We start from the raw sequence: 27886 nt of genomic DNA on the forward strand, positions 1-27886 counted from the left end.
CCTTAAATACCAAGCTGGTCTGAAATTCTGTCCTGCAACTGCTGACTGGATAACAACATGGGCTGGTTTTCTGTGCCTGTGTTTCTGACTTGTCTTCTTCTTCAGGTGGTCTCGAGTCAGGTAAGAAAACAAAGAATGCATATTCTTTATATGATCAAGTAAGCAATGCAACTTAAGATGAGTTTGAGAGGCAAAGACTTAAGTATGTTGCTTTTGCAAAGTAAGAATTCTGTTGTCATCTGCATGGAAGAGAGAGAAAGATTTCTGTTTCCTTGGGGTCTTAGCACTGCTATTTTTAAGACATTTGGCTATACTTGGGAAGAGCTGATCTTGCATTCCCCACCTAAGCAAAATGTCCACTACTATTCGAAGTAACATTACCAGAATAGCAAGTCTGCAGTTAGAATCAAGACAAGTATTAAAATTTATTTTGCTAGTGCATATTTGAATGGAAATATGATTTTTTTTTTTTTTTTTTTTGCTATAACACAATATATTTGATATTGAAATAGGTGCCTTTTTAGCCACTGGATAAACTTATATATGACTGTTCTCTGTTCCTCCAATCCAGCTGAACTGTTTAATGCCAAAAAAGTAACAGCTGAGATTTTGTATTTCCTGTCTTGTGTAGTGCAATGTAGCATTTTTCTCATCTTGTGATAATTTATTATAGAGGCTGGGAATATTGGTGATACACAATTTAATTAGTTCGGAGAACAAAAAACAGTAGGTTGTTGAAAGTTCATTTCAGCTGTTCATAGCTTCAGGGTAATCTATAGAGTAAGGTATTACTTATTGTGACATTACTTAAGTGGAATAACACTATCTATTTTATGTTATGCAACTTAACTGTCTGATTCTATGAATCTAGCTCCAGTACCTCACTGTGGCAGTTGTGTCCTCTTCCTCTCCACTAACACATGCTCATGTCTCCCTAAGTCAAGAGCTCAACCTTATGTCCCCAACTTTCCCATAGTCCTCCTGTATCCCCTGCTACACCAGCCTCACACTTCTCTTGTATTTCTGCTGCCCATCACGACTACCTGTTCCTCTATTCCCATCCTTTTGGAAACTCAAGTCTCAGCCTGGTTTAGATTCCTCTACAGGCTTTGGTAAAGCATGTAGTAGGTGATGCAGACTGCTACTAACATCTACAAGCTACCACACATCAAACTGACTCATAATAACCAGCTCCTGTGTGAGAGAGGGGCTTCTGATAACAAGGGCTAATTATTTAATTTCCATGTGCCTTATGGCCAGGTAGATCTTCTTTCATATTTCTGGATGCCGATACAGAAAGTTATATAGTCTAGACAAAACACTGAGAAATTAGGGTGTCTCATCTAAACTGGCTGACTATACTGCATCTGAAGTTCATGGTAAGACAGGGAAATTTTCACTGGGTGATTTATCACATCCTTGAATAGATGTCCAAGCTAGATCCAAGATGTCCAAGATGATCCAAGGTGGATCATCTTCTGGAGATGCCAGGGCATCATCATGGTGCCATACCTATTTTAGTGACAGATGAATTATGTATGCAATTACTCATTTGTTTCTCCACTGATTACTGTGTGAGTCTACTTGCCTAGTTGTTACGTGACTAAAATAGGTGAGATGTTTCCCACCCATTCAATATGCACTTGAATTATTTGCCAGTTAAATGTGCTCACAAGCCATGGTTTGACCAACCTTTAATATAACTTAATTCACATAAATCATGCCATTTGCCAAAGTCAGGGACTATTATTATAAATGTTCAGAATTTTTTTTGTGTGTAGATTTAAAAGTAGCATTGGTTAGACTAAATTATATTCCTCTTTGGTACACTGCAGGTAATATAACCTTCCTCTGTATGTGACTGTGAACTGTGAATCTGTTTATTTACAAAACTTTCAGAGACTAGAAATGCGTCATATAGGTCTCAGTCATGAGGCTGGTGTTGAGATGGAAGCCATTGCTACTCAAACAAGTAATCCTTGTACACAGACATACTCCTTTTGGAACTGAGTATTTTTGCTGTTGAGATTCACAGGACTAAAGACCTAGTTTTGTTGAGAAGGAAGTGGAAAGGAGTGATGAAAGGGGATTCCTTCAGCATAAAACATTTCCAACAGTTTTCAGACACTGAGGACCAGCCTGGATTTCAATCGATTGCTGACTTTGGTATTCTTCAGTCATGGACTCACATTTTGGTTCATGCACCCAAAATACTGCTGGACTTAGCTACATTGATTTCAGTTTGTGAGCTTTTGCTGCTGATAGAGGAGCTTTTCCATGAGCTAGCCAGTTTTTACCTTCAGCACAGTTATGCTTTCTGATTAGTCGATATGGGTATATTGTAGTTTAGAATTATTGAAGCTGCAGAAACATTTTACCCTCCTTTAATGGTTATAAGAGGATTCAACATATATAGGTATGATTATTCTCCTCCATCAAAAATCTTTAAGAGAAAAGAGGATAATGTGATTTTAATTTTTGAGTATTGCAAGATTTACTTGTCGTTTTTTGCTTCCACATTAGCTAGAAATCTGTGTGAGAGTGGGAGTTTAAAAGTAAATGAAGCCTTCCAAATGCGTGTTACACACTTTGCCTGTGTACTTTCAGCTTGTTTTACAAGCTGAACTTTGGTTTCAAAACTGGAATATGTGGACTGGATACTGTCTTACACATATCCAGTGATAACGAAATGTCATGAGAGGATATATGTGCAATAAAACTTCAGAATGTAACAGGAGTCTATTGACATGGCAGATTTATGGATGACTTGTTTGGAAAAGATATTTATTAAACTGTATCTGTATACAGTTATATCCTTACTCTTTTTTTCTGAAGTCCCCATCCTTATGTATCAATGTAAACCTGAATAATACCAGTTAACTCAGTGAAATGTGAGATCAAAATCAATCCTTCAACATTTGCATCTGCCCAAATCTGGAAACAGTTTTTCAATGGACTTGGTCACTTTTCCACAATGACACTGGGTTTTTAGGAGTTTGGTATCTTAAAATCTACCAAATTTTGAAACAACCTAAAACTGTGAAGTACTGAAACAGGGCTGTTTAAGGAGAAGTCAGGTCAGGAAACAGATTCTACTCAATGGGTTTTGTAACCGACACTTCAAGGTCAAAATCCTGCCTTTAGACTGGGAAAGGACATAGGTGGGTGGTAGTTTTCATTAAGAAAATTAAGAAGCAGAAGAAGTAGTTGATTAAAAACTTTGCCTGTTTATATAACTTTATATATAAAGCATTTGATTATGCCAGCTCATACCAATTAGGCACTATATCTCTTAAACCTATAAATTATAGCCTCTACTTGGTTAGGCAAAAAATGCTTTTCCCCTCCTCGACAATCAAAATAAATGATCAAAATCTGACAAAAACTGTGAAGCAACAGTTTGAATTAATTTTATATCAGGTGAATCAAAATGATAATTTGAGGTTTCAGGCTTTTGTATTTACAGTACTTTTTTTGTGCCATTTGCTGAAGTTTTCACAAGACAGTCATTTCAGATTGAAAATGAATCTTTCATTGAAAAGCTAAAATAGGACATTCTGACAATTTCAAAGCTTTCTTTCTGAACATTTTCCAAATGAAGAAATTTCACTGCAGTTATTTTTTTTTCTGCATTTGGTTAGAGTTTTTATATGAATCCCATCAGTTTTAGGGCCCACAGTTACATTTGCCTTAAAAATTGTTCCCATCATTACGTGCCAAAAGTCAGGTCTAGAAGAACATGTGGTTTTGAAACTCTCTTGAATATTCTGGCCATACTATTTTCTTATCTGTCATACAGATGGTAGAAATTACCAAAATTAATATTCTTGTGGACTGCATGAACTTGATTTTTGCCATTTTTCAACATTCTGATCTTGTACTGTTCATTACTTCTAATAGAGGTTGCAGATGCTTATCACACTGGAAAAAATAAGTCATACATGCAAAACTGCATGTACAAAAGATAACAAATGATTTATATGGAGAAAGAAATCAGTCAGGAGGGGGACTATAGTAGAAATAAAGGTAAAAATCCCACTCTGCTTTGCAGAATTGCTGTTATATCTTACCATTTGCTGCATCTGTTACCTATATTGTCAGAGCTTAGAATTTAAGGGTGTTTTTTACCTTCAGTTTGTGAACTTCTTGTCAAGTATACAAATACAAGGCTCCTGATGAGAAACAGAAAAACCTACCCTATTCCAATAAAAGAATATGGATTATATTCTATGGGCGTGTTATGGCAAGGAAAAGTGTACTATGTATATCTCATTATGGTCTTGCTCCAATATGGACTGGGATTTTACACATTGCAGAAACAGCCTTTGAGTTGGTATTGCTGAGGTAGATGGAGCCCAGCTAAGACACCAAACTGGGGCTGAGGTGACCTGGACTCTGTGTCCTGTCCTTCAAAGACTTGCTGCGTGATGCCGGACTGCTCATTCCCCCCATCTTCAACTTTACAAGGGAAGGTTAAGCATAGCTTCCATAGGTTCTGTACAGTGCCTGACTAGATGCAATACTTGATTTCATAGAAATAATTGGCTCTTCCCATTTGTGAAAGACCATTCAGCACTGCCTGAGTGGTGAGAGAAAAATGGTTGTGAAAACTTCACAGAAGCTGTACTGGGTGACTGACTTGTTGGGCAACCTGAAGCAGGGAGGACACAAAGCCGACACATAAGCAAATAAGCATCTCCAGTCAAATGAGGGCCCAGTCAATCCAATACAAAGCCATGCGCTAAGTGCTGTCACTTGAGCTTAAAGCACATCTCTAATACTGTTGAGAGAGTAACGCGAGCTGCATTTCATTATGTGCCTTTCTAATAATATCTCTTTTCTTCCTCCTCCCCAGCCTGCTCCGGAGACAACTGGTGAGTTCTGTTTAGAGATCTATTTGTATGCACAGGAGGCAGTCAACAAAAACAGCTGCTCATAAACATCACTAGGGCAGACACAGATTTATAATTACTGTTATTGTTATTGCATTAATTTTCACACTTCATAAAGATAACAGCAAGAGCTAATGTCCTACCTCACTTGTCTTTTTATTTTTCAGAAATAGATGTAGATGGAGGAATTGATCAAGACATCTTTGACATCAATGAAGGTTTTTTAAAATTCAGTTTATCTTTTAAGGTTTTTTTTTTTTTGTGATTTTCATTATGGTAGCCACAGATCAATACAATAACTGAATGTTTATCTCCTCTTCCCTTTAGCTTTAGGACTAGACCTTTTTGAGGGAGACATCAAACTTGACGGGGTGAGTTCAAATGTAAAATATAAAACCAGAAATGTGTCATTGACTTATGCAAAGTATTGCTGGCATGGAAATGATTGATGCATCATGCTCCTACTAACAATAAGTGCTGTTTATGTAACAATAAACTGAAAATTTTGGGGGATGGATTTCTACAAAATGTCATAGACAATGAAGGAGTCAGGAGCATTTGCAGAAACATTATCCAGAATAAGGTCGGTTTAGCCATTAGATCAGTATTATTAGCTTCTTGTTTCCTTTACTGTGCTTTTTATATTTGGACGTTTAATACTGATTCAGCAGCACTGATCATCATCCAGACAGGTTTATATAAAAGATTCTTAATTTATCTGCACAATATTCTTTATGAGCCAATTAAATTTACAGATCAGTGCTGCAAAACCTTTGTCATGTAAGTAGATTCACTAAAACCAATGGAAAATTAGACTTGTAATGCCACATTTTAAAGCACCTCTCCAGTATCCCTATCTAATTCATTAAAAAAAAAAAAAATTAGATAGCAAGTTACATCCTCAAGAGACCTAGTAGAAACCTCAAAAGTGTTTTGTACCCCTGAAAGTCAACAGTGCTTTACTCTCCCTTTTGGTGAACTCCTGTGGCCTGAGCATATCAGTGGAAGCAAAGACAGCACTTGCTAAGGGCACAGGAACAAACCCTTGCATTACAAAAAATTACACAATTGTTAATCTCTGTACAGTTTTGAGGACTTTACATCTTAATGCTTCCCACAGGAGCCAAAGCTCTCCTCACAGTTGCATCAAATTCTCAGGTAATTTGTCCAGAGAAAATGCTGCAGAAGTTGGAGACACTGGTAGAAGGGAGTGAAGGGATTTCAGACCCAAGCCTTAGACTTCTGAGTGATCTTCCAAAGTTTTTGAGCTCTTTGATTTCTTATATGTCTTATATGGACTTGTAGGAAACATGCTTTGCTTTAGCACTATTATAGTCCCTGATCCTAAATCAATTTTCACTGAGGACTGCTAACTTATTTTCTTTCTCAGATGCAGGAACGAAACTCCATCATTGGTGACAACTATCGGTGGCCCCACGTTATTCCCTACGTCCTTGATGATAGCCTAGGTGCAGTATATGCCCTTGACAATATCTGTATGTCATGTTGATTGAAATGTTAAATACGGATTGCTAAAGATACTGTGGCATCCTTTCCTCTTGTAAGTCTTGCGCAGGCCATTTCCCACAGCAGGATGGGGCCTGGGTATGCACAAGCAGGGTATATCATCTTGGTGTTGGTGCTGGGTCTCACCTCCTTTCTTGGATGCTTCCTATCCTGTCATTGCTATGACCGAACAGACTGTTTTGGGTTTAAAAGCATATGTCTAAGACATGAAACTACTGAGCAAAAGAAAAAACAGGACACTGAAGATCTTTTTAAAGCAAGAAAGCTTACCTGGCCATTTACATCATCCACAGCACCGATGGCAAATTGGCATGCTGGCAGGCAATGCAGTTTGCAATGGCACCTCGCCAAGTCCCCTGCTGTGGGGCCAGGGACATATCGTAGCTTGTCTCCATCCCTTTGAATCCACCCGGCTGTGGCTCTGCACGGCAGAGGCAAGTGGTGAGATGGAGTTTGAGTTCTTACTGTATACCACATGGAGAGATTGTGCCCTCACTACACACCATGGGGTCAGGTTTCTGCTACATGACAGGAAAAAAAAAATCACCCACCCCCAGTTTAGATTCGGATCTAAACTGGGTTGAAGCCACAGAAGTTGCTTAGAGGAGATAACCCAGATGTAATGTTAGCAGTTCAAGTGCTGGAGAAATTCTGTTAGAGATCTGTAGCCTGCAGTCTGCACTGGGTGAAATCTGATGTCTTCATTCCCTGTTTATTTAATACTTGCTCACATAAATCTCAGCAAAGTAAATGAATGAATTTACAAAATTAAGAACCACGCACCATGCATCATGCATTATATACCCATCATGTCATATTTTATACATAGGTACCAAAGAAAAATTACACCGAAACAAAACAAGAGGAAGATATAATGTCACAACAGTCTAATTTATGGTCTTTAGGTCCCTACCCAGGTCTTAATCCAGCAAAAATCATGCTTATTTTAATCAAAGATTGCTGGAGCAAGACCCACCCTTAGGACTTGCTCCATACAGATAATAGTACAAACCTATTGGCTCAGTATTGACAAGAACACTGTTTGCTTTGCAGAAATGAATGCTAAGGGACTCATCCTCCAGGCATTTGAACGATATCGACTAAAAACCTGTATTGACTTCAAACCTTGGGAAGGGGAGAAGAATTACATATCTGTCTTCAAAGGAAGTGGGTAAGAGGAGTAATGTAAAATAACTCTCATCTTGTTTGGCTACTGGCTATTTGCATGGCTTGTATTTGCTCTAAAACTCATATATCTGATTATAATTTTGTATTTCTGTTATGTCTATTTTTCCAGTCTTTTTTTAACTGGAAATTGTAGTAGTTTTCGAAACAGGTATTACCTTGGAAGTAATGAACTATTTCTTGCTGATATTTATTTTTAAATATAAGAGGTAGTGAAGTCCTTTAAGAGGTAGTTTTCTGGGCATGGTAAAAGATATCAGAAACAAGGCAATTATTTTCTTGACTGGTCTTTGGATATATGGAGTATCATTTTCAAATGGTCATTCTTAGTATACCTTAGTTTTTAGGAAAAAAAAAAAGCCAGTGGAAATATGGTAGTTCTAACTGTGGGACAATGAATTTGTTTGACTATAACAAATGGAATTGCATTTGAACAATGTCACACCAGCATTCAGATATAACAGTGATATTTTTAAATGCTGCACAGCACTGAGGTATTTTACAGAGGTTTCACTTTATTTACCTCTTTTGATGAATAGTTATGCTATTCCACCTTAGCTTTTGCAAAATAAGACTCCAGTAAAGAAGTCAAAATTGCCCCAGCTGCTTCCCTTTCTTAGACAGTCTCTGTCAAAACAGTGCAACAAGAACAAATATATTCTCCACTCTATGCTGAACCATTTCTCTGTTAGAAAAGAAGATCAGGGAAAGCTTGAAAGCCTGGTGAGGAAATTTACTTTCAGCAAATCATTTCCTGATATGAGAATGCATTCATAAATGGGAAAGATTTTCTGATAATAGAAATGTTTCCCTTTCCCTTTGGCTTGTTCTGAGATAGCAGATAATTCTAAGGTAGCAGATAATGGTTTCAAAATTTCTTCAGTCTCTGGCTCTTTGTATTTTCTATTCTTCATGCTATGCACATGACATCGAAACTCAACCCTAAAAGATGTATAAGTGGAGACTTAGGGAGAATGCATATTCCTGTGCTAATGACTCTTCGGTGTTTTAGGCCAAATGTAAAACTCATGTAGCTAAATTTTTTAGTCCTTCATCACATAAAGTATGCATTGCATTTACTAATAATTGTACCTGAAAAAACCCCACACTATTTAGCCTATGGCAAGTAAGAGGCCTCTGCACAATGTTTCATTTATATGTCTATTAAAAATAGATGAGTCTTGGTGACGAAGAAGACGAGTCACTCTAGTTGGATAACGTATCTTGCCCTCACTGCCTGGTGTGTTGCTTGCCCTGAGATGTTTCTGTCATCTCAGCTGACACATCCATAAAACAATTAACACTCAGCAGCACTTTTTGAAAGATTGGAGCTAAATGATGTGGTCTCTGGAAAAAGGCTGTCCAGTTTCAGTGAGCTAGCTTGGGGCTGTACAAAGAAATTATCAGGACTGACCCTGCATTAACTGCCTTTCGTTTCACTCCATTCCTCTCTTCTAATATAAGAGGACAAGGTGAAAGGTGGATAGACCAACCAATTTCCACTCTGCCATTGCTATTTTTTTTTTTTTTTAATCAACTAGGACTCATCTAACTGCAGACTAAAGCCCTTATTCCAGAGGGTACAGTGCAGACAGGAGCACAAAGTTCCTGGCAGCACTAGCTGGATTCATAAAGTTTTATCGCACCAAGAAAAAGTTGATAAATCATCTTTGCTTTTCTGATCTTGGTTTGCATCTATGAAACAGACAGAGGAAGGTGGGGGATCTTTGTGTCAAAAGGATTTGTTGTAAGCCATAAAGTCTTCATCTGGATGATCCTTTTGAATTCAGATGAAGTCGTCCACAAAAGAAGCCAGGTGCCATTTTGTTGTGTTGACTGCCCTTTGGAAAAATACATTGGTAGTCTCTGACATATATACACAGTGTCATCAAACCCTGTGCAAAGAGCCCTCTGCCTGTCCACATCCTTTATCGACCATTCGCCAAGCCTTGGCTACTGCCTGCATTATGTTAACAGGCATGTATTTGTAACACTGAGTAGAGGTACGTATAAGGTTTTCTAGCACACAGCCTTTCACCTCACCCTCTCTTCAGGGGTGTTAGCAGCAGAAGTTAGACTGTGGATCTATTTAAAGACCTTTTCTTGACTCCAGCCTGTGTGCTAAGCAAAATACATGAGGGATGCTTGTGAATTACAGAAATGCAACAACATCAGATGTGGCAGGTGCCTGCAAAGCTCACAGAACAGTCTGGGAACCTGCAATGGATGTGCTATTTCTCCCTACTCTTCTCAGGAAGAGCAGGACTTACTCAGCAGGAAAACTAGCATGGTGTGGCAGAGTCAAATCGTTAGCAGACCAGGGGTGATCAACCCTGTCTCCAGCACTTCCACATGGGAAATCAGGTTTTCATGGAACTCCCCTGGGAGGTCATCTCAGCTCTTTGCCACTGTGGTACGCAGCAAAGGGAACCCATGCAGGAGTGGATTGATACAGATCCCTGGCTAGCCAGCTTGGTGCTGATTAGTCAAAGCATCTGTGTGTTGATACTGGTGATCTGTGATGCTATGGGAATTTATTTACTAGCAGGACATTAGTATAAAAATGTGCCTGAAATAAGTTCTGGCTGTTAGAGAATCAGATTTCTAGATGGTATCATCACTACTGGTGGCATGTAACTACTTACAGCCCATCTTCTAAAAAGAAGGCTGATGGGATTAGTCAGAGCAGGTACTTCCCTGTTCCTCTAGCCTCTGACAGAGCAACTACCAATGCAGAAAGCATTGAACTGGGGGAAATACAGGTCTCACACACTTGGAGAAGCTGGGACTTTCCCCCCATTTTCTTCCCTCCTAAAGACACAGCTGCCATGGTGTTCCAGGTGCCCATTGCTTTGGAATGCCCTGTGCCACTTACCTAGTTTTATTCTCAGTGCTGCATGGCACAGACCAAGCATTTACTCTCTCTGTGGCTGCAAAATGATGGTGTCGTAGGCATTTGGCAGATTGAAGACAAGGGGAAGTTGCATCCCTTGGCTTTTGGGTGCTAATTTTGCCAAGTGTCCTGGAGGTGTCTGCAGCCTGTTGTGCTCTGCGCAGCAGCTGTGAAGCCGGAGGCAGCTGCTTTGGTATGAGATGGACCCAGAACTGTGATGGACTTCTTAGATTTCTGCACAACCAGAAAAAACTGCATAATCGATATGAGGCCTTGTTCAAGGGAAGCCTGTGAAACCATGGATGCCACATGTGCTCCTTCTCAGGTCTCATGCTGTGATTTTAATGAATAATCAATAGCCAAGTCCTGTGCTGCTTTGTGGAAAGAGAAATGCTGGGGAATATGTTGCACTAATAAGTTACAGGGTTCGAAAGCGCATGGTGTGCTTGTGTTTTTAAATATCTGGGGTGAGAGGACTGCAAATCCTATGGCATATTTTGCGCCCGATTAATTTTATGGACTTCATTGGGTAAGTGTTGATTTATTTGCTGCATAAAATATCAATTTAAATGTAACTCTCTGTGCTTGCTAGTTTGTGGGCATGGGGTGCCATTTTATTGGCTTGTGCAGATAGCTCACTGAATTTTTTTATTCTTTAATAAAAACTTCCAGCACAGCTGCGGTTTTGCTCTTCCTTGTGAGCGTGTGTCAGCAGCAAGTCCTTTAGTGCAGCAGCTCACAAATAGCTGGAAAGAAAAGAGCTTATGAAAAGCACTGTCAAATCCGCCAACCTTTCAGAAGGTAAACACAGCCATGCAGAAGCGTACCTTGCCTGGTACCCACAGACCCTCACAAAGCAAAAGGCCAAAACAACAAAGAGAGAAGCAGCTGCAATGGCAGAGGCGAGAACGTGCATGAACCTGCTTTTCCTTACGACAGGGACAGGCTCCAAGTGCACTCACAGTCACTTACTCTGGTCCAGCTAAAAATTGTTAATTGCAGAAGCTTAATTGCTCTAAATCATGCATCCATAGTCTTCGATGTTTACCAGACTACCAATGAAATCCTCATCAGTTTTCATCTGTCACAAATAGCTCAACTTTTTTCTGCTAAAGAAAACCCATTAAAAACAATAGAGCCAGAGCGGGCGACCTGCTTGTTCATCAAAACAGAGCTAAACGTGAGAGGAAAAGATCCAGTAAGGAACAGATCAATGAAAAAGTGCTCTCCGTAGCAAAATGTAACTTCAAGATAAAAATATACCTGTTGAGCAGACTGGTTCTGGAGTTCGTGTGGCATGGGGATGGTATGTATCTCACGAGCCCTCTCTCATCTTATTTCAATGCTAGCTGCTGGTCCTCAGTGGGAAACCAGCAAGTGGGGTTGCAGCAGCTCTCCATTGGAGAAAAGTGTGACAGGATTGGGACAATCCAACACGAGTTCCTGCACGCCCTGGGATTCTGGCATGAGCAGTCACGGTCTGACCGGGATGACTATGTGTCCATCGTCTGGGACAGGATTCGGCCTGGTCAGTCACTCCCTGGCTTTTCCTTTCAGACTCTGGTGTTAGGGGGCTTAGCTGTGGAATGTCCCTTCCAGCCATCCTTTGGTGGCCACGCTATTCTCTCACCTGGACTTAGTTTCCAAAGTCAGCGTATCAATAAATTAAATATCAAGTGATGTCTATTTGGGACAGAAAGCCTTGTTTGTTGTTGATGTGGTTATTCCTTGTGCCACGGCAGTTCCCAGAGCCCTAACTAGAGATCTGAGTCCTGTTATGCTACATGTTGTACAGCAGAGCAATAGAAGAGGATAATTTAGTTTGTTTAAATGAATAGACTAAAAGCACTGTTACTCTGGGAGCCCTTAAAAAACCTAAAAGTAACTGAAAAAAAAATCACGCTCTGAAAAACCCTGTGCAACCAAAGCCTGTAGAAAATCTCCAGTGCAAACACCGGTCGCCCTCTTTTCCCCCGGCCGCTAGACCTGGCGCGGGCAGCAGAGCTGGAACAGCGGAGTGTGCGGAGAGGGTGTGCGGAAAGGAGAGATGCCTTTCAGGGTCCGCACCACACCAGCGGTTACTTTGGCCATGCAGCTTGTGAATGTAAGTGTTGGCATATTTGGCACAAGCCTGACACCCACCACAGGGTTCCTTGGGACTCTGCTCCGTCTCCACCTCTTCAGCTTGCCATCATCCCCTGTGACTTTCAGGCAGTTCAAAACCAAAGTTATACACACAGACTTGATGCTTTCCTAACACAGGTACACACAGAAGACTGAAAAAACAGATAATGATTAAATCTAATACATTCTTATTTAGTCATGATCAATAGTCAGGTGCATGTGCACGTATATATTACAGAAAATTACTTAGACTCTGTTATTTGATTTCCATTATATTTTGCTGACCCTTTAATGACAAGTTGTGCTATTGTTAGCCATTTGAAACTGCTGCAGCTTTTTTACGCTGACCAAAATATAGTTAGTATATTTTGACTAATTTAAAACATTTAAAACTTTACCTTCTGTTAGGTAGTTAGTAACTGTTTTTTGCTCATACTCCAGAAAATATCTGTAAAGTTAAATTCTTGAAGCTTATCTGATGACAGCTCTAACTTGTTTATTGTGAGCTAAAATGACCAGCAATTAAACATCAGAGAATACAGATTAGAAACAGGGAGGCTTTGTAGTTGCAAACTGCATTAATTTGAGTACTGAGACAGTAACTCCGCTTTTGGGTATCACAAGCCCATCAAAGTTTATGGGTAGTTTCACGGGGAAAAGATTTCTGGTAGCAAAAAGCTTTCCTTCATCTAACAAAAGTCATCATGTTATGTTCCAATGCCTGAAAGAGGAAAGTAAATAACTCTAGTCTAGAAATAAAGCAGTTTTACAGAGTAAATACAAGGAAACCACTACAAAAAAAATACTTGGGGATCTGATGGATTCTCTGTCACTTTAAGTCTGTACATCAAAACTTGGTCCTCTTGGGCAACAAACAATCTTTCCTTTTATTTTTCCCATTTAGGTAAAGATCATAATTTTGAAAAATATGATGATAAAACATCAGACTCCCTGAATGTTCCCTATGACTATACTTCTGTGATGCACTATAGCCAAAATGCATTCAGGAATGGAACGGAACCCACCATCATCACTAAAATACCAGACTTCATGGATGTAATAGGACAGCGAATGGATTTCAGTGATTATGATCTCCAGAAACTGAACCGGCTGTACAATTGCTGTAAGTTTCTCCATTTCTTTTAAATTTTTTGCTTCTGGCATTTGAAAGAAATGAGGGTGGTACATACATGCTGGACTCATCCAGGCACAAGTGAAAGAGATGCTAACATATTTGGAGAAGTGAATTGTGTTAAAAATACCAGAAATAATGGTACAGCTAGAAATAACAGCCCTCCTGCAGAAACACTGCTGTGCAGCAGAGTTTTCTGTGCAATTTTATCTGACCTTTAGTTAAAAAACAGCTTCACTCAGCTGCTGATTTTTGTTCATCCCTTGGGTGGCTGTTTAAAATGTGTGCTTCTGCACAAAGCTTTTTGTTTTTTCCCCCATTATTCCGCAGCTGTTGCTCAGACACTGTACAGAAATGAGTATCTTTGCTGTGGCTATCATACCTACTCCACTCTCATGCAATCTGTGAGACAGGGTGTGTATTCATGCAAATAGGGTACAGATGCTGTTATGGAGAAAATGCAAGCTTTTAAATTTTTCATTTTTAGTTTCAAACTCAGTTTCTTACAAAAGTGGTCAAAAGAGTTATTTTGTTCATGTAGGTTTTATTTTAGAAAGTTGAGTGAAAGTAACAAACAGACAAATATAGATAATTCTTTTACCAAACTGGAATATAATTCTGTAATTGTGACTGTATCAAATATGCCCTGGTACTCAGATGAAAACTTTTACTTCACTGCCTCAGTACCCCGAGTAGTGAGTACTGGTTTACAATTATATTTTAAGCTTCATTCTACAGATGCCTTAAATAATTATCAAACTGTTTTTATGAAAACAAGCATACAATTCTGATGAAAATATTTCTGATCATGTAGGTCTAAACTGAACACACACTTACATGCAGCCTTAGCTTCCAGCACTTGGCACACAGTCAATTAGGTCTTATAGAGGTGCTTACAGCTAAGGATGTCTTTAACAGTGGATGGGGTCCTTCCTCTCCATTAATCTTATATATTTTCCATCATTCTCATGCGTTACATAAATACTTCACGACATTTTAACCTTATTCTTAACCCATAGGCACCTTCCCCAAGTGAAATAAGCCTCAGTCATGTTGAAATTAGTGACAAAACTGCCACCACCCTCAGTGCAATCAGGATCTGCCCTGCTCTGCAGTCTGTCCCTTGGCTTCGTATAGTGTGCACGATATTTGCAGAGCCATAAGTGATCTTCAGATGACCCAACATTTGCCAAAGTAGCCCCTCTGCCAGGGAGGACAGGTGCTTCACAGGTCCCAGCCCTCGCCCACCCAGCTGCTAGACTGATCCTTTCAAGTTAAAGGGAAGACTGAGAACGCGAAACATAGTTTCAGTGGCAGATATCCTCCCAGAGGAATCAAAGTTGCTGACCATGATTTAAGGAAAAGTTTAAACTGGATTTCTGCTAAAGGCCCGTGTGGTTAGGAAATTGCATTAAAAATGGGAAACATGGTTCTTAAATTGAAAAAAACCCAACCCATAGCATAAGAAATCCCGACTGCTGTTCTGATCTCTTCTTCAGGACTGTCTTTCAGGCCATATGGTAACAGTAGATTTTGGTCTTCTTTCCCCTTCTAGCACATTACTTAACAGAACTGACCATGAGGTTTCCCTCAGCCACTGGAAGTTAGGACTCAGCACTCATCTCCCGTGTATTTTCTTCCAAGTCTAGCCTTTCACTACATACCAAGAAAGTATCCGGTTTTGGCGCAGATGGAGTTCAAAACCTGCCTCAAGCAGTGCCCCCTTCCCCTATTTCATGAATTAATCTAAGAAATATGTTGTAAGCTATTGGGTCTTGCTTTTCTCTCTTCCTGTGGTTCAGGTCACCACTCCATGCCAGTCAGTGCTTTCTAATTAGGGTAGTTAGGCTATTGCTTTCCTGTTTGGGCAAACTGCATTCATATTTTGTTTTGTATTTTGATTTCAAAGGTTCCTTCATCTAATAATTCTCCATTTTTACTTACCTTCTTGCTGACACCCTAGCTGTTTGGTTTTTTTTGTTTGGTTGGTTTTTTTTAATTTCTCCAGCAGTCAATATATAACAACACTGTGAAAATCTTTTCTTGATTTTTACAACATAATACAAATACTGTATCTTAAAAGGTATCAGTCACACAACATTTCTGATAGCTTTGCAACCTCTAGAGGACTGTTAGCTTTTTGTACGAGGACAGTACAAAATATCTCAGCGGTACAACTGATTTGGCAGCAGTTCATACTTAAGTGCTTCCCTGAACTACAACTTAAGTGAAGCATTTGGTGTGCCATTGAAGTTGATTTCTGCGATACTCAAGGCCCTTTTTGTGGTGCAATGAAACCTTTAAACCTGCCACAATATTTTATGCATAGCTTGAAAAGCAGAAATCATGAAGCATTTTATTAACTTAGTTGTTTCCAAATCATGGCTGGTGTTACACAGAGCTCAGACATGGTACAATGAGAAACAAATCTAAGAATAGCGATAAACCTGGACTGTGTCTTCCCTCACCCATCCAGGGTTTGCTTTAGACAGAGAAAACATTTCATACAGTGTTTCCCTTTCCTATTCAACTGCACAGTCTTCCTTCACTTAATTTTTCACTTGTTACATGCAAGTCATCTTAAAAATTTCTATGAGATGAGATATCCTCTGGTCCTAACTGCACCTTTGCCAAATGTTTTTTTTCAATTCAGCATTTTGAAAATCAAGGTTTGCCCATTGCAGTGAAATAACTTCTGCTCTATTGTATTTCAAAATAAGCACTGATAAATTAGTGAACCTTTATCAAAATCTGTGGTCATGTGTCAACTGGCTGAGAGAAAGGAGAGGAATGAATGGGAAGTCCTCAGTCCTTTTGGCTGTGAGGTGGGTTGGGGCTGGTATTAGTGTTCCTTCTACATAAATAAAAGATGTGATGTGATAATTAGCTGGCACCCTCCTGTGCTTGCTAAGTGCCCAGAGTGGTCCCGAACGACATCTTATTAATTGCAGTGTTAATCGCCAAATGCTTTGAGTTCCTGAAGATTGTACCTATGAATGTTGATGGTATTTGAAGCCACTGATTGTGTTTGCATTTCTTAGTCTTTCTCTGCTCTTGGCTGTGGAGATTGAGAATTAAAATGTATGTTGTGTAACAGACATTCACAACTTTTTGGTTTTTTTTAATGTTATAGCCTCCTCCCTAAGTTTCATGGACACGTGCAGTTTTGAACTTGAAAATATATGTGGCATGATTCAAAGTTCAGATGATAACAGTGATTGGCAGCGTTTGTCTCGGGTTCCCACTGGGCCAAATACTGATCACACTAATATGGGAGAATGCAAAGGTATGAGGAAAGACTGTTCTTATCTCTCTGGGAAGTATTTTCTGCAAAGGCATGCGAGTTGACTTTGATATTGGCCTTGTTCTCTGTTTATCTGTTGACAAATTACAGTTTATTTTTTAACTAAGCAACATAAATCTGCATACTTGGGGACATCATGTGACACATTCTATTTTCTGCTTATTTGAGAAGGTTGACTGTTCTTACTCCTTCTGATCTGTTTTCTAGTCTTAGTGTCACATCCTGACATGACAACTATATAAAATGTTCTAACCTATGGTACAGACACACCAGAAAGACTGCTGCTTTTCTGAATAATTGCTCAGTAAGTCTTTGGAAAGGATTGGGATTTAGAAATTATGTATATTATCAGGGCTCAGGTGAACAATTGTTCATCAATTTGAATTAATTGAGAATATAGCCAGTTGTTTCTGAACCTGTCAGAGCAAACTTCATGACTTCAGGAGCTTAAACAAGTCCTCCAGAGAGAGTCAACTGTGAATTACTGGCGGTGGGTAAAGAGTAAAAGCCCATGCTTTTGAGTACAAATTGCTAGAGACAGCCAAATGAGGAAAAAGTTGCAAGGAGAGTGGTTCTGCCTCTGGAGAATGTGACCAGGTAACAGTCCTCATCTGAGGATTTGTACAGGATCTACCTTACTCTGACTTAACCATGTCTTCTAGAGTTATTACAATACAGTGCTAAGAATACCAGTACTGCAGGAAAATTTTGTTTTCTCTCTCCTCTACCATTCATTTCTCATTGACTTTTGACAGATTCTGGCTACTTCATGCATTTCAACACCAGTGCTGAAGCAGAGGGAAGCACAGCTTTGCTGGAGAGCCGAATTCTGTATCCCAAAAAGGGCTTTCAGTGCTTACAATTCTATTTCTATAACAGTGGTCATGAAAGCGACCGTCTGTATGTCTGGGTCAGGGAGTATACTTCAGCCCATCCAAATGGTATTTTGAGACTCATTGAAGAGATAAAAGGTATGGAATAAAATTACGTTCTGGTTCAATCTATACTCAATATCCTTTTCAAAGTACTGGAGGAAAATATTGTAGCAAAGTGACTTATCTTCTAGCGTTATTCTTTGGCTTCTTGTCTAACTGTGTAATTGATTCTCTGCTGGTGAAATTATACTTGATGGATCCTCAGTCAGCCGTTTTCCTATAATATAATCAATTACCACAAATGACAAACTCTTGCGTTATCAAGATATTTTTCTCACCAAAATAGCTAAAATTCCATGAACAGTCATTTTAACTGTTTTAGAATTGCTGGTATCAATAGCAACAGATGAAGATGGTCATTAGAGTAAATTACATTGAATAAGAAAGTAATAATAAAGAAATGGAAAGTATAAGTGCCCTGACGTATCTAACATACCAGTTTAAAAAAGATAAATAAAATTTAACTTACTTTTTAAACAAGGTTTGAAATTACTTGTGAAGTATATGGGGAGCAGATCATGATTTGAGTTGTAGTTTGAAGAAAATTAAGGTCTTGTGGTCATCCCTGTGTGCCATCAGGAATCATATAAGTGAATATAAGTGTCAGGGCTGCTAAGGCAGTGGTAAATTTCAGATTAGTCTGAGCCTTCCAAGCCCTTTCGAACCCTGCTTTGAAGCCAAGATTAATTTCTCCACACTTTAACCTTCTTCACAAATATTCTTTCATGTATATTAGGTCCCATCTCCCATTCCCTCTTTCTCAAGTCCGTAATTTCCTTTTAAGATTCTGATCTGATCTGCGTGTCCAAATGGGCACCCTACTTTGACAATTTCTGGTAAAACTTTCAGGAACGGTTTAAGATCATTTCTCCCCCAAGCTGTCTCACTTCTCTCATGTGAGAAGTTACCCTCACCAACACAGAGTCAACAGACTGGAAGAAGCACCGACACTACAGCCCTTTCCAGCCATGATCTAACACCTTGGCTGAGCAGCTGGTAGGTTTGCACTGAACCACCACACTCAAGAGGCTGAGGGATAAGCCCTGAACCCTTTGTGATGGTTTGTGGCTGCTGTGACTGCCTTCAGCCAGGAGCAGGGCAGGCTGTGGGAGTGGAATATTTTACAGCACAGTAGCTGGCCTGCTCATTGAACATGAGTCAGAAAGCCCAGTCTTGCATATAATCTGGGCAGTTCAAAAAAACTTTAGTTAACACAGAAGGCAATTTAATGGAAAATAATGGGGTGCTTTTGTTCTTGTTTCTGGGTTTATTTTTTTCCTCCTAATTATAATGGTAATGAAAAATGGTAAGAAATTAAGACTCGTATCTGAGATCCATTGTGTTATGTTTAGAATTGTTAGGAAAGTGAAGCCTGAGTTCTGTACCTGGGATTGGCACTGCCTATTCCGCAAATGCAGCTGAAAGTCTGGTCTTCCATGAGGATGAACATAAACCAGACAGCAAAAGAAACTGTTTTGCTGTGCATACTGTTAACAAAGGGTGCCCTGCTTTCACTTGCCCTACAAGGCCCCTGTGCAGAGGTCTTTGCTTTTGCGTACTCTGCTCTTGGGAGTCAAGTGGAATTTGCTAGTGCAGGCACTTTTGGATGCAGCATCAGACTCACAGTGAGGTTTTATCACATGAAGTGGGTTTTGCAAATGACTAGCTTTAATTTGAACTTAGTACCATTAATCATTTGATGGGTGAATAATGCTTCTGCACAGATGAACTTCTGACAAGCTATTTAAATACACAAAACCAACTGAATGAACAGATCTTGTAGTTCTAAGCTCCCAGAATCCTCTGTAGCATTTTCTGTTGAGATGTTGTTATTCAGGTTTTTGAATATACTTTGCTCTGAGTTTTTTTTTTTTTTTTAATAATACAGGTGACAGCCATCTTTGTTCATTTAATTATCACAACACTTATACTAATTTAATGCAATGTTCTTTAAAAATATAAAAGAAAAAGCAGTCTTAAAAACCATTAACACTGTTGTCACTCAAATTAAAGAGCTGCTATGCATACTAAATTTGTTGAAAAACTGAATTGAGAAAATATGATCTTGCACTGAAAACATAACATCTACAGGAGAAATATTCCATCACGTCAGTGCCGGTGGAACTGCGAATTTCTTACATAGTGTTGGTATAGGGTCTGTAGACTTGTGCAGTGTTTGACTGTACTGCTTACTCAGAAATCCCTACCCTTGTTTTTCAGGTTCACCTGCGACTTACTGGCAGCTCCATCATGTTTCTTTGAATGTCACAAGTAAATTCCGGGTTGTGTTTCAAGGCGTGAGAGGAAGTGGCTTGTCAAACGGAGGCCTCTCTATTGATGACATCAATTTGTCAGAAACTCAGTGTCCCCACCATGTCTGGCATATCAGAAATTTCACACATCTCCTTAACACAAGTCCAGCAGGGGAAGCAGGAAAAATATACAGCCCACCTTTTTACTCTAGTAAAGGATATGCTTTTCAGGTCGGCTTGTACGTAAATGGTACCACTGATAACCCATTTAGTTTAGCAATGCACTTGTACTTGATTTCTGGAGCAAATGATGATCAGTTGCAATGGCCCTGTGCATGGCAACAAGGTACCATGATTCTGCTTGACCAGCATCCTGATATTCGTCAACGGATGTCGAACCAAATAAGTATAACAACTGACCCTCTGAAATTATCAGGTTAGTTAAAATCAGATGTGCTATTCAGTATGTTTAAAACACAGCTAGACAATAAGGAATCAAATTTTCTCTTTGTGTAAATTAGTGCAGTTATTTTAGCTTCTGGGATGTTTCATTTGTTTGCAGTAACAATATAATTGATCCACAGACAAGAAAAAATTGAACATACAAGTAGGTTAAGCTGGGACCCTAGATTTCAAAGTTGATTTGCATAAGAAATAGGTGCATGATCCACTCCTCAAATTTCTTTCATATGCTCTGTGAAGATGCATTTATATCTTCCTTAATGAGAATGGAAGTTTACCAGAAGGCTTGGAAAAAAAAAACAAAAAAACTGAGTTAACAATACACACAGTTCACACCAGATAAAAGTGCACCTATCAAACAAATCCCCTCCCTCCTTGTAAAAGGTACAGAGATGTCAGCAAAAATCTTCAGGTGGACAGAGTACTGATTCATATTACATAATCTGTACTCGTTCAAGGTATGAGAAGACAGGGAGCAATTGTCCACAATAACTTGAAAAGGAGGCAGTTGAGGTAAAGATGTAACTCTGAGAAATGGTAGGAATCTCTATAAAGAGAGATATTAAAGAAAACCCCCATATTCATCATTGGATAAAGATTGGATTTAACCCAAAATACTTCCTGCATCGATTTAAGAGTTTTGCCAAAAGAAACCACCTCCACCACTGAGTTAGTTTCCTGGGCTTTCAGACCGTAACATTAGTCAAGGAAGGAAGACACAAAAATGCCTAATTCACAGTATTATTTTAAAAATTTTATGATTTACATTCATTTTTCTGTGACACTGTCTCTACATGAAAACAATGCAGGTAATCTAGAAAGACTAAATGTCCTCCCCTGTAAGTGAAAGACGCATCACACCATGTCTTCCATAGTTGATTGACATTTTCCCCATGCTCTCTGCTGTTATGGCCACAGTGCTCAGCCTTTCCTGACCCTGTGGACATGCAGTCTGTTTGCACTCTGCTCCTTCTCCCTTGTTTATTCATACATTGCTAATAGCCCCAAATTCCCAAGAGAAGCCTTGTAACTCCTATTATTTCTCTAACCAGCAGAGGTGTTGGAGCAGGCAGTTTCTTCTCCCTCTGTGAGATACTTTCATAGACAATCAGGCTCAGCTTTGAGATTTAGAACAGGGTTTGATGGAGGGGACATCAGTGGCCTGTGACCACTCAGGTGGTTCAAGTACCCTCTGCCCTACAGCCACATCAAGAGATGCTCTTTTTTGAGAAGCACTGAATTAATTCATTTTACAGATGATTCATGTGCTACTCATCTTCTTGCCCACTACACTTTAAAAGAACTAAAAAGCAAATATAACAGGTTTTCAACTAGTCTCCAATAACCTAATCTCCAGCAGGCTCTTTTCGCAATACCTTAGTCTAAACCAAGCCGTTGAAGATATCCATTGTCTCGTACATCTCATCAGTGTGGACTCTCAGGCAAAAAAATCTGCAAATATGGTAGGCAGGTTCAGCATTGCTCCTACTCCTTGAGTTTCAGGTAATTTATTGTCTTCTCCATATTCATGATATCCGTGAGCAGCTAAGCAGAAGCAGGCAAAGTAGGATGCAGTCTGTCGTGGTTGTTGAGAGAGGCCTCAGTATTACTTTGCAGCAGAGATTATCTGAGAAGGAAGGGACCCTATTGAGAAAGAAATCCAGAGTGGTCCCACACTCGCATTCAGTAGTCTTTTTTTTCTTTCCAGCTTCCTCATCAACTTATTTTTGGGATAGGCCAGATAAAGTGGGATCCATAGCATCTTTTCCTAATGGAACTACATTCATGAGAGGTCCAGGAGGTGGAACGGGTACATTCTTAACTCATCAGAGACTTAGAAGCCGCAACTTTATTAAAGACGACGGTATTTATATTCTTTTAACAATGGAAGGTATGTAAACATAGCTGATATTCTTTACGATACAGTAAGCACGGAGTGTCACATACTTACTAAGTCACTAGTGCTGTAGATATAAATACACATCATGTACTTTGCAAATGAGCAGTTTTGGAACTATGCATGTATCTAAAACCAAATCATATGGTTGGATGAATTTGTGGACAGGCACATGCACTGTATAATTCCTTTATCTCATGTGAAGGTGTATAAAGTGATGCTAATCCCAGGCAAATTATTTTGAATAGAGTACTTCAAATAAAATTGTCTGTTTCTGGAAAAATCTAGAGGACACTTCCAAAATACATCATGCTCCTGAAAGGTAAAAAAGACTATTGATCCATTATACCTGTAGACAGGCTCTTTGCTCTTTACTGTTAGAACTTATCATTAGGTTAAGAGAAAAAATAACATGAAGTAAAGACGTTATTTCTTGTGTTTTTATCGTGCAGATATATCACATCTACTACCTAATCAGCCAAGTGTTTCGCCCACCTTTGTTATGAATACATCCAGTGCTAACACCATCAAACCTGCCTCTAACGTCACTGCCACCACCCAGCCTACCACAAGGCCTACTGCCACCACAACACCCATCACAACAGCCTCTGTCACTGAAAAGCCAGAGATAGGGGGTCCCAATTTCTGCCCAGACAACCCTTGTGAAAATGGTGGTGTCTGCGTTATTGTAGATAAAGAACCGTCGTGCAGGTAACTGGCTTCATTCACTCTCAAATGCAATTTTAGGATGAGTAATGAAAGTTTCTAGTAGAATACAACTTTGTTTCTAATGAAAGGAAAGACAGACTATAGCTGATTAAGGCAAATATTTCCAACCGCTATTGCGAGACTAAAGTTATGACCAGTTGGGGGAACAAAGCTCCTAACCTCAGCGTTTGACCATTTTGAAGTACTCTGCTTGATTTCCCTGTAAACTATATTTTAAATGTATTTATCGTTTTCAGGTGTGTTAGTCCAATATTATAAAATGGACTGTGCATCTCCTTAGAAGCCCCTGTAGCAAAATTTCTAATTAAATATAAATGCAGGTGAAACAAAATAGCTTTTATATCAGTAGAAAAGATGTTTAATACTTCGAAGGCAGGAAGCAGCATATACATGATTTTAGAATTTGATTCAGATATCTTATGTACTGTAAATTATGACCATGAATTACCAAAGTGTAGTTGCTTGCCTTTGAAACCAGAGATGAAGGCTGAGGACTAAAAAGATTGTTTATCCTGCAAAAAAATTAATATGAGCTTTTATTTAATTCTCTGTGGCTACATTTATGTAACCCACCTGGCTGATCAGCACTGTTCCAAGTCTCAAACAAGCTCTAGGGCTGAAGATAGTAACCTTATGTGATGCTGTGCCAGGGCAGGTAGACTGGGGGAGTGCTGTGAGGCAAACGTCTGAAGGCCGAGAGCAACAAAAGTCAGGATGACTCATTAAGTGTTATATCTCCCCATTTAGAAACCTTTTAAAAAACAATTCTTGTGCAACCAATCAGAAGCAGGTCATAAACATGAGTAAATGTCAAGAAGCTGTTCCAAGAAGACAAAAAAAAAAAAAAAGTTATGCTGAATATTATGCCTGATTTCGAAATTATGGAAAGAAAACTTTTATTCTCTGACATCTCTGGACTATTTGAAGCTCTAGTGCCTATGTGACCTACTTTCCGTCCTAGAGAAGTGTGTGACCAGCAGTCAGATTTTCTACTGGGAAACGAAGGAGGATGTGATACATAAATCTGTTTAAGTCTGTTTAAGCCGGATCACATGAAGTCCCCCAACAGCCAGTATCCTTGCAGCGCACTGCAAAAGGATGCATTTTCAGGGTTGAATGTATAGGTCTGAATAAATGGCTTAGACAGAAACTAGAAAAACAATAATATTAGGAACAACCAGGGTTAGAAAGATAGGGCAGGTGTGCACTGAACAGTACTGCACACGTTTTTTTTTTTCAGTGAGATCACTGGGACCCTCATATGGTCACTATAAAATGTTTCTGAGCTGATCGTGAGGGTGGATAAGATAAAGGAATCAAGGCCTGGAGGTTGTTTTTAATCCTAAATCCAGATGACTGCTAGGATATTAATTTCTTTTCTTACTACCTTCTTGGGGGAGGGCATTCTTTAAATTTGAAAATAAGCCCCTTCTGGCAATGAGAAGGTCTGATCAGAATGTACCACATCTGCTAGTGGAGAAGTACTGAGCAGGGAAAGGGGAATGTGGTGGGAACATCTTCGGCCGGCTCAGTCCTAGAACTGGGGAATTCCTGCGCCTAAGCTTTGGTTCAGCTGCTAGCTGGGCAGAGATGCCATGCGAGTTTGGCCTGTGGTCTCCACCCTATTTATCTCACAGGTTCTAATTGCTACATAAGGTGAGCTTAGAATTAAAAAAGCAAAGAACACGTGAGGAAAGAGGTGGTAGAAGTTTATGGAGGGCAGTAAATGTGGCTTGATTGGCTAAAAATAGCAGTGTAAAGCTTCTGGACCACTTGCCCCAGGAGCTTATTCAACTCCTTCCTATAAAGGCTTTTTTAAATTGACTGAGTGAAGAAGATAGAAGGGCTTTGTGTAATAGCTGAGCATGACAAAAGGCAGAACTGCATCAGAATGTGAGGGTAACTAGTAATAGCGGAAGCAAATGCTACATGACAGTGGTCCTAGTGACAGGTAGCTGTTTCATGTAGCAGAAAGTGAGTTTTCTATCAACAGAAGTGCTGTAAACTTCAAGGAAAAGGAAGCAGATAAGTGAACTGAGTGATCCAGAGGGCATCTCTATCCGTAGCAAAAGACGGCCATTCTGTAGCAGGAGCTCTATAGATCAGCTGCGGCCAAGCGTTATGCAGTCAAAAGGATCAAGATAGCGCTTGGGCTTTCTGGCAAAGGCTCTCGATGAAGACATGACCTGTAAAACAGCAGGAAGCTGGAAGAAGCGCATCCAGATATGTAAGGACAGTAGGCCACTCAAAATGGACTTCTATTTTAAAGTTGTCTTAAGATAACTTCATTATGCTTTGGGATATAGAAACAGTGCATCAGAGATGCCATTTGTTTTAGGTAGCCCTTTTCATGCCTTTAATCTTTAGGTGATACCATATGTTTGTTCTTTTACTTTCTAGATGTCCAGCAGGTGACGACTGGTGGTACATGGGAGAAAAGTGTGAAAGGAAAGGCTCAACTCAAGAAAATACTATAATAGCAGTTTCTTCAACCATATCTGTATTTGCTGTAATGCTTATTGTCACTACCACAACCGCAGTGTGCCTTAAAAAGAAATACAGCCAAAGAACAGCAAATGGTGAGAGCACGACTCTAGAAGTAAGTATTTTGCCTTTTGCCTTTTTTCAACAATGAGATATATATATTTACTAAAAATAAACAAATCCAGTAAAAGTAAATTGGAGGACATCACATTTTTAAAGTCTGAAGAATCCAGCTTGGGAATTAAAGAGCTCCATTAAGTGCTACTAATTTATCAAACACCAAAAAGCCACTTGATTCAAAACCTGTTCTCCTCCTCCACCCCCACCACTGACTGCCTTGGTGGCAGCCTCCATTGAGTGGGAGAGTGCGAACAAAGGGGCTCATTTTCAATTTGTAACTAAACTGTGTCTTCCACTTAGTGGACTTGTATGTCATCTATTACTGCATTTTCTGCTAAAGATCTCACCTTAAAACACCATGGTGCTAAAAAACCCAACCCAAAATGTCAAAACAAAAAGCAAATCTAAAAATCAGTTTCCCTATTCAATGGCCATTTTTTATGCAAGAAGCGAAGTTGCCATGGAAATCGTGACTTAAGGAGAATTAAAAGAAGTCAGCAGGTTAAAACTATCTGAATTACTGGATCAGAAAGGACATGTAGTGAACAGACACATTTGGGTAGGTTTTGATAGGAAGTTTCATAAAGTCCCAGGCATCTGGACTCTTAGTTTAAACAGAGATTTAGTCTTGGAAATCATAAGAATGACATAGCTTAGAGGGATTCACAAGGCACAGGAAAAATTTTGTAAGCAAACTGAAGAGGAATGGCCTTCCAGAGATCAGACTTCCATTTTTAATTTTGTCCTAATATTCTTTATGTGATGTCCTGTTGAGGTACAGTACCTATGTACAATGCCAGGTACTTGACACTGTTACTTTACGACCTTCCAATAAATTATTTTAGTTTCTTTGTAAGTAACACTCTTACATGATACACGCATTTCCCTTCTCTACATGCTTTTGAGATGTGGGTTTGGTTTTGTTTTTTTTTTTTCCCCCCATTTAGAATATAACATCTTTCTGAAAATAATGCAAACAAGCATCAAAGACACAAGATGAACATCACTGGAAAACCACAACTACGTCATTGTTCTTTCTGTTACTTTTATCTCAACCATCATGATAAAGCTTTGTAAAGTCTGGAAAATAATTAGTCATCTGGATAAAATACTGTGCTAAAGTCAGTAAAGTGTCTGACAGTATTGTGTATCGCCACGCGATGGAGAAAGATGGAAGTACATTGCGTGACATGTCTGCCCTGTCCTTTAAGTCTACCTGAACATGAAGAAAACATGTAAAACTGCAACTCGACTTTCAATCAACACTGTGAAGTCCTGGTTTGCTGTCTTATCATGATACAGATGTCTATAATAAAAGGGAACTGGACCCTGTAATCATGGGGTACCCAGTGGTTCTGAGTCCTGCAACAGCTGTCAGTCAGTAGTGTGAGGGTATGCGGAGCATGGGAGCATCTGGTTCATTAAGTTACTTGGTTGTGATCTACTCACTATAAAAGAAATAGCAAGTAATGAGGAAAGTGATAAATTAACCACACAGACACAAACATTATTGAGGAAGTCACAACAGAGACAATAATGAGCACCCAGAATGCTTCAGCCACTGATTGATGGTCCATTAAAGGAACTACTCAGGCAGAGCCTTCAAGAATGTCAACGTGAACAACAATTTTTAACTGATAGGAAGGGGGAAACATGTTTATCATGCGTATTATAGGATACTTGAGGCTGCTTGGGATATGAGCTATCAGAAGAAGCTTGTGGACTTATGTAAAAATGGCTATGGGATGTTTAGGGGAAGGGCGAAAGGACCCAAAGAAATGGGGAAGGATCCTGGTGGATCAGAGAGGAACCACTATGGGAAAATGGTGCCAGCAACTGGAGAGATTGGCCTGCAAAAGAGATCTGTGTGCCAATGACCAGAGGAGACCACAGGTCTTAGGGCTTGTGGCTCTAGGTACTAGCACATGGAGGGGCTGGCATGCAAGAGAC

General features: G+C 39.4%; 1 protein-coding gene across 1 annotated transcript; it reads left to right on the plus strand.

Annotated features, from left to right (window-relative positions):
* Positions 1 to 57: 57 nt before the first annotated feature.
* On the plus strand, positions 58 to 27813 carry MEP1B (meprin A subunit beta). The gene is made up of 15 exons (XM_075705061.1): positions 58 to 120; positions 4856 to 4874; positions 5060 to 5110; positions 5220 to 5263; positions 6283 to 6361; positions 7473 to 7590; positions 11847 to 12025; positions 13526 to 13744; positions 16887 to 17039; positions 17813 to 18028; positions 20213 to 20680; positions 22415 to 22597; positions 23056 to 23314; positions 25733 to 25911; positions 27578 to 27813. The coding sequence occupies exons 1-15, from the start codon at positions 58 to 60 to the stop codon at positions 27811 to 27813; spliced, it is 2466 nt and encodes an 821-aa protein (XP_075561176.1).
* Positions 27814 to 27886: the final 73 nt, after the last annotated feature.

Source organism: Pelecanus crispus, chromosome 2 (assembly GCF_030463565.1).
Source record: "Pelecanus crispus isolate bPelCri1 chromosome 2, bPelCri1.pri, whole genome shotgun sequence".
NCBI lineage: Eukaryota > Metazoa > Chordata > Aves > Pelecaniformes > Pelecanidae > Pelecanus > Pelecanus crispus.

Bases quoted from the DNA above. Each gene is read 5' to 3' on its own strand.
- MEP1B (XM_075705061.1), top strand. From the start codon at position 58: ATGGGCTGGTTTTCTGTGCCTGTGTTTCTGACTTGTCTTCTTCTTCAG. The intron at 5,264-6,282 runs GTGAGTTCAAAT...TTTCTTTCTCAG, and splicing joins GAGACATCAAACTTGACGGG to ATGCAGGAACGAAACTCCAT. The intron at 18,029-20,212 runs GTATGGAATAAA...CTTGTTTTTCAG, and splicing joins ACTCATTGAAGAGATAAAAG to GTTCACCTGCGACTTACTGG.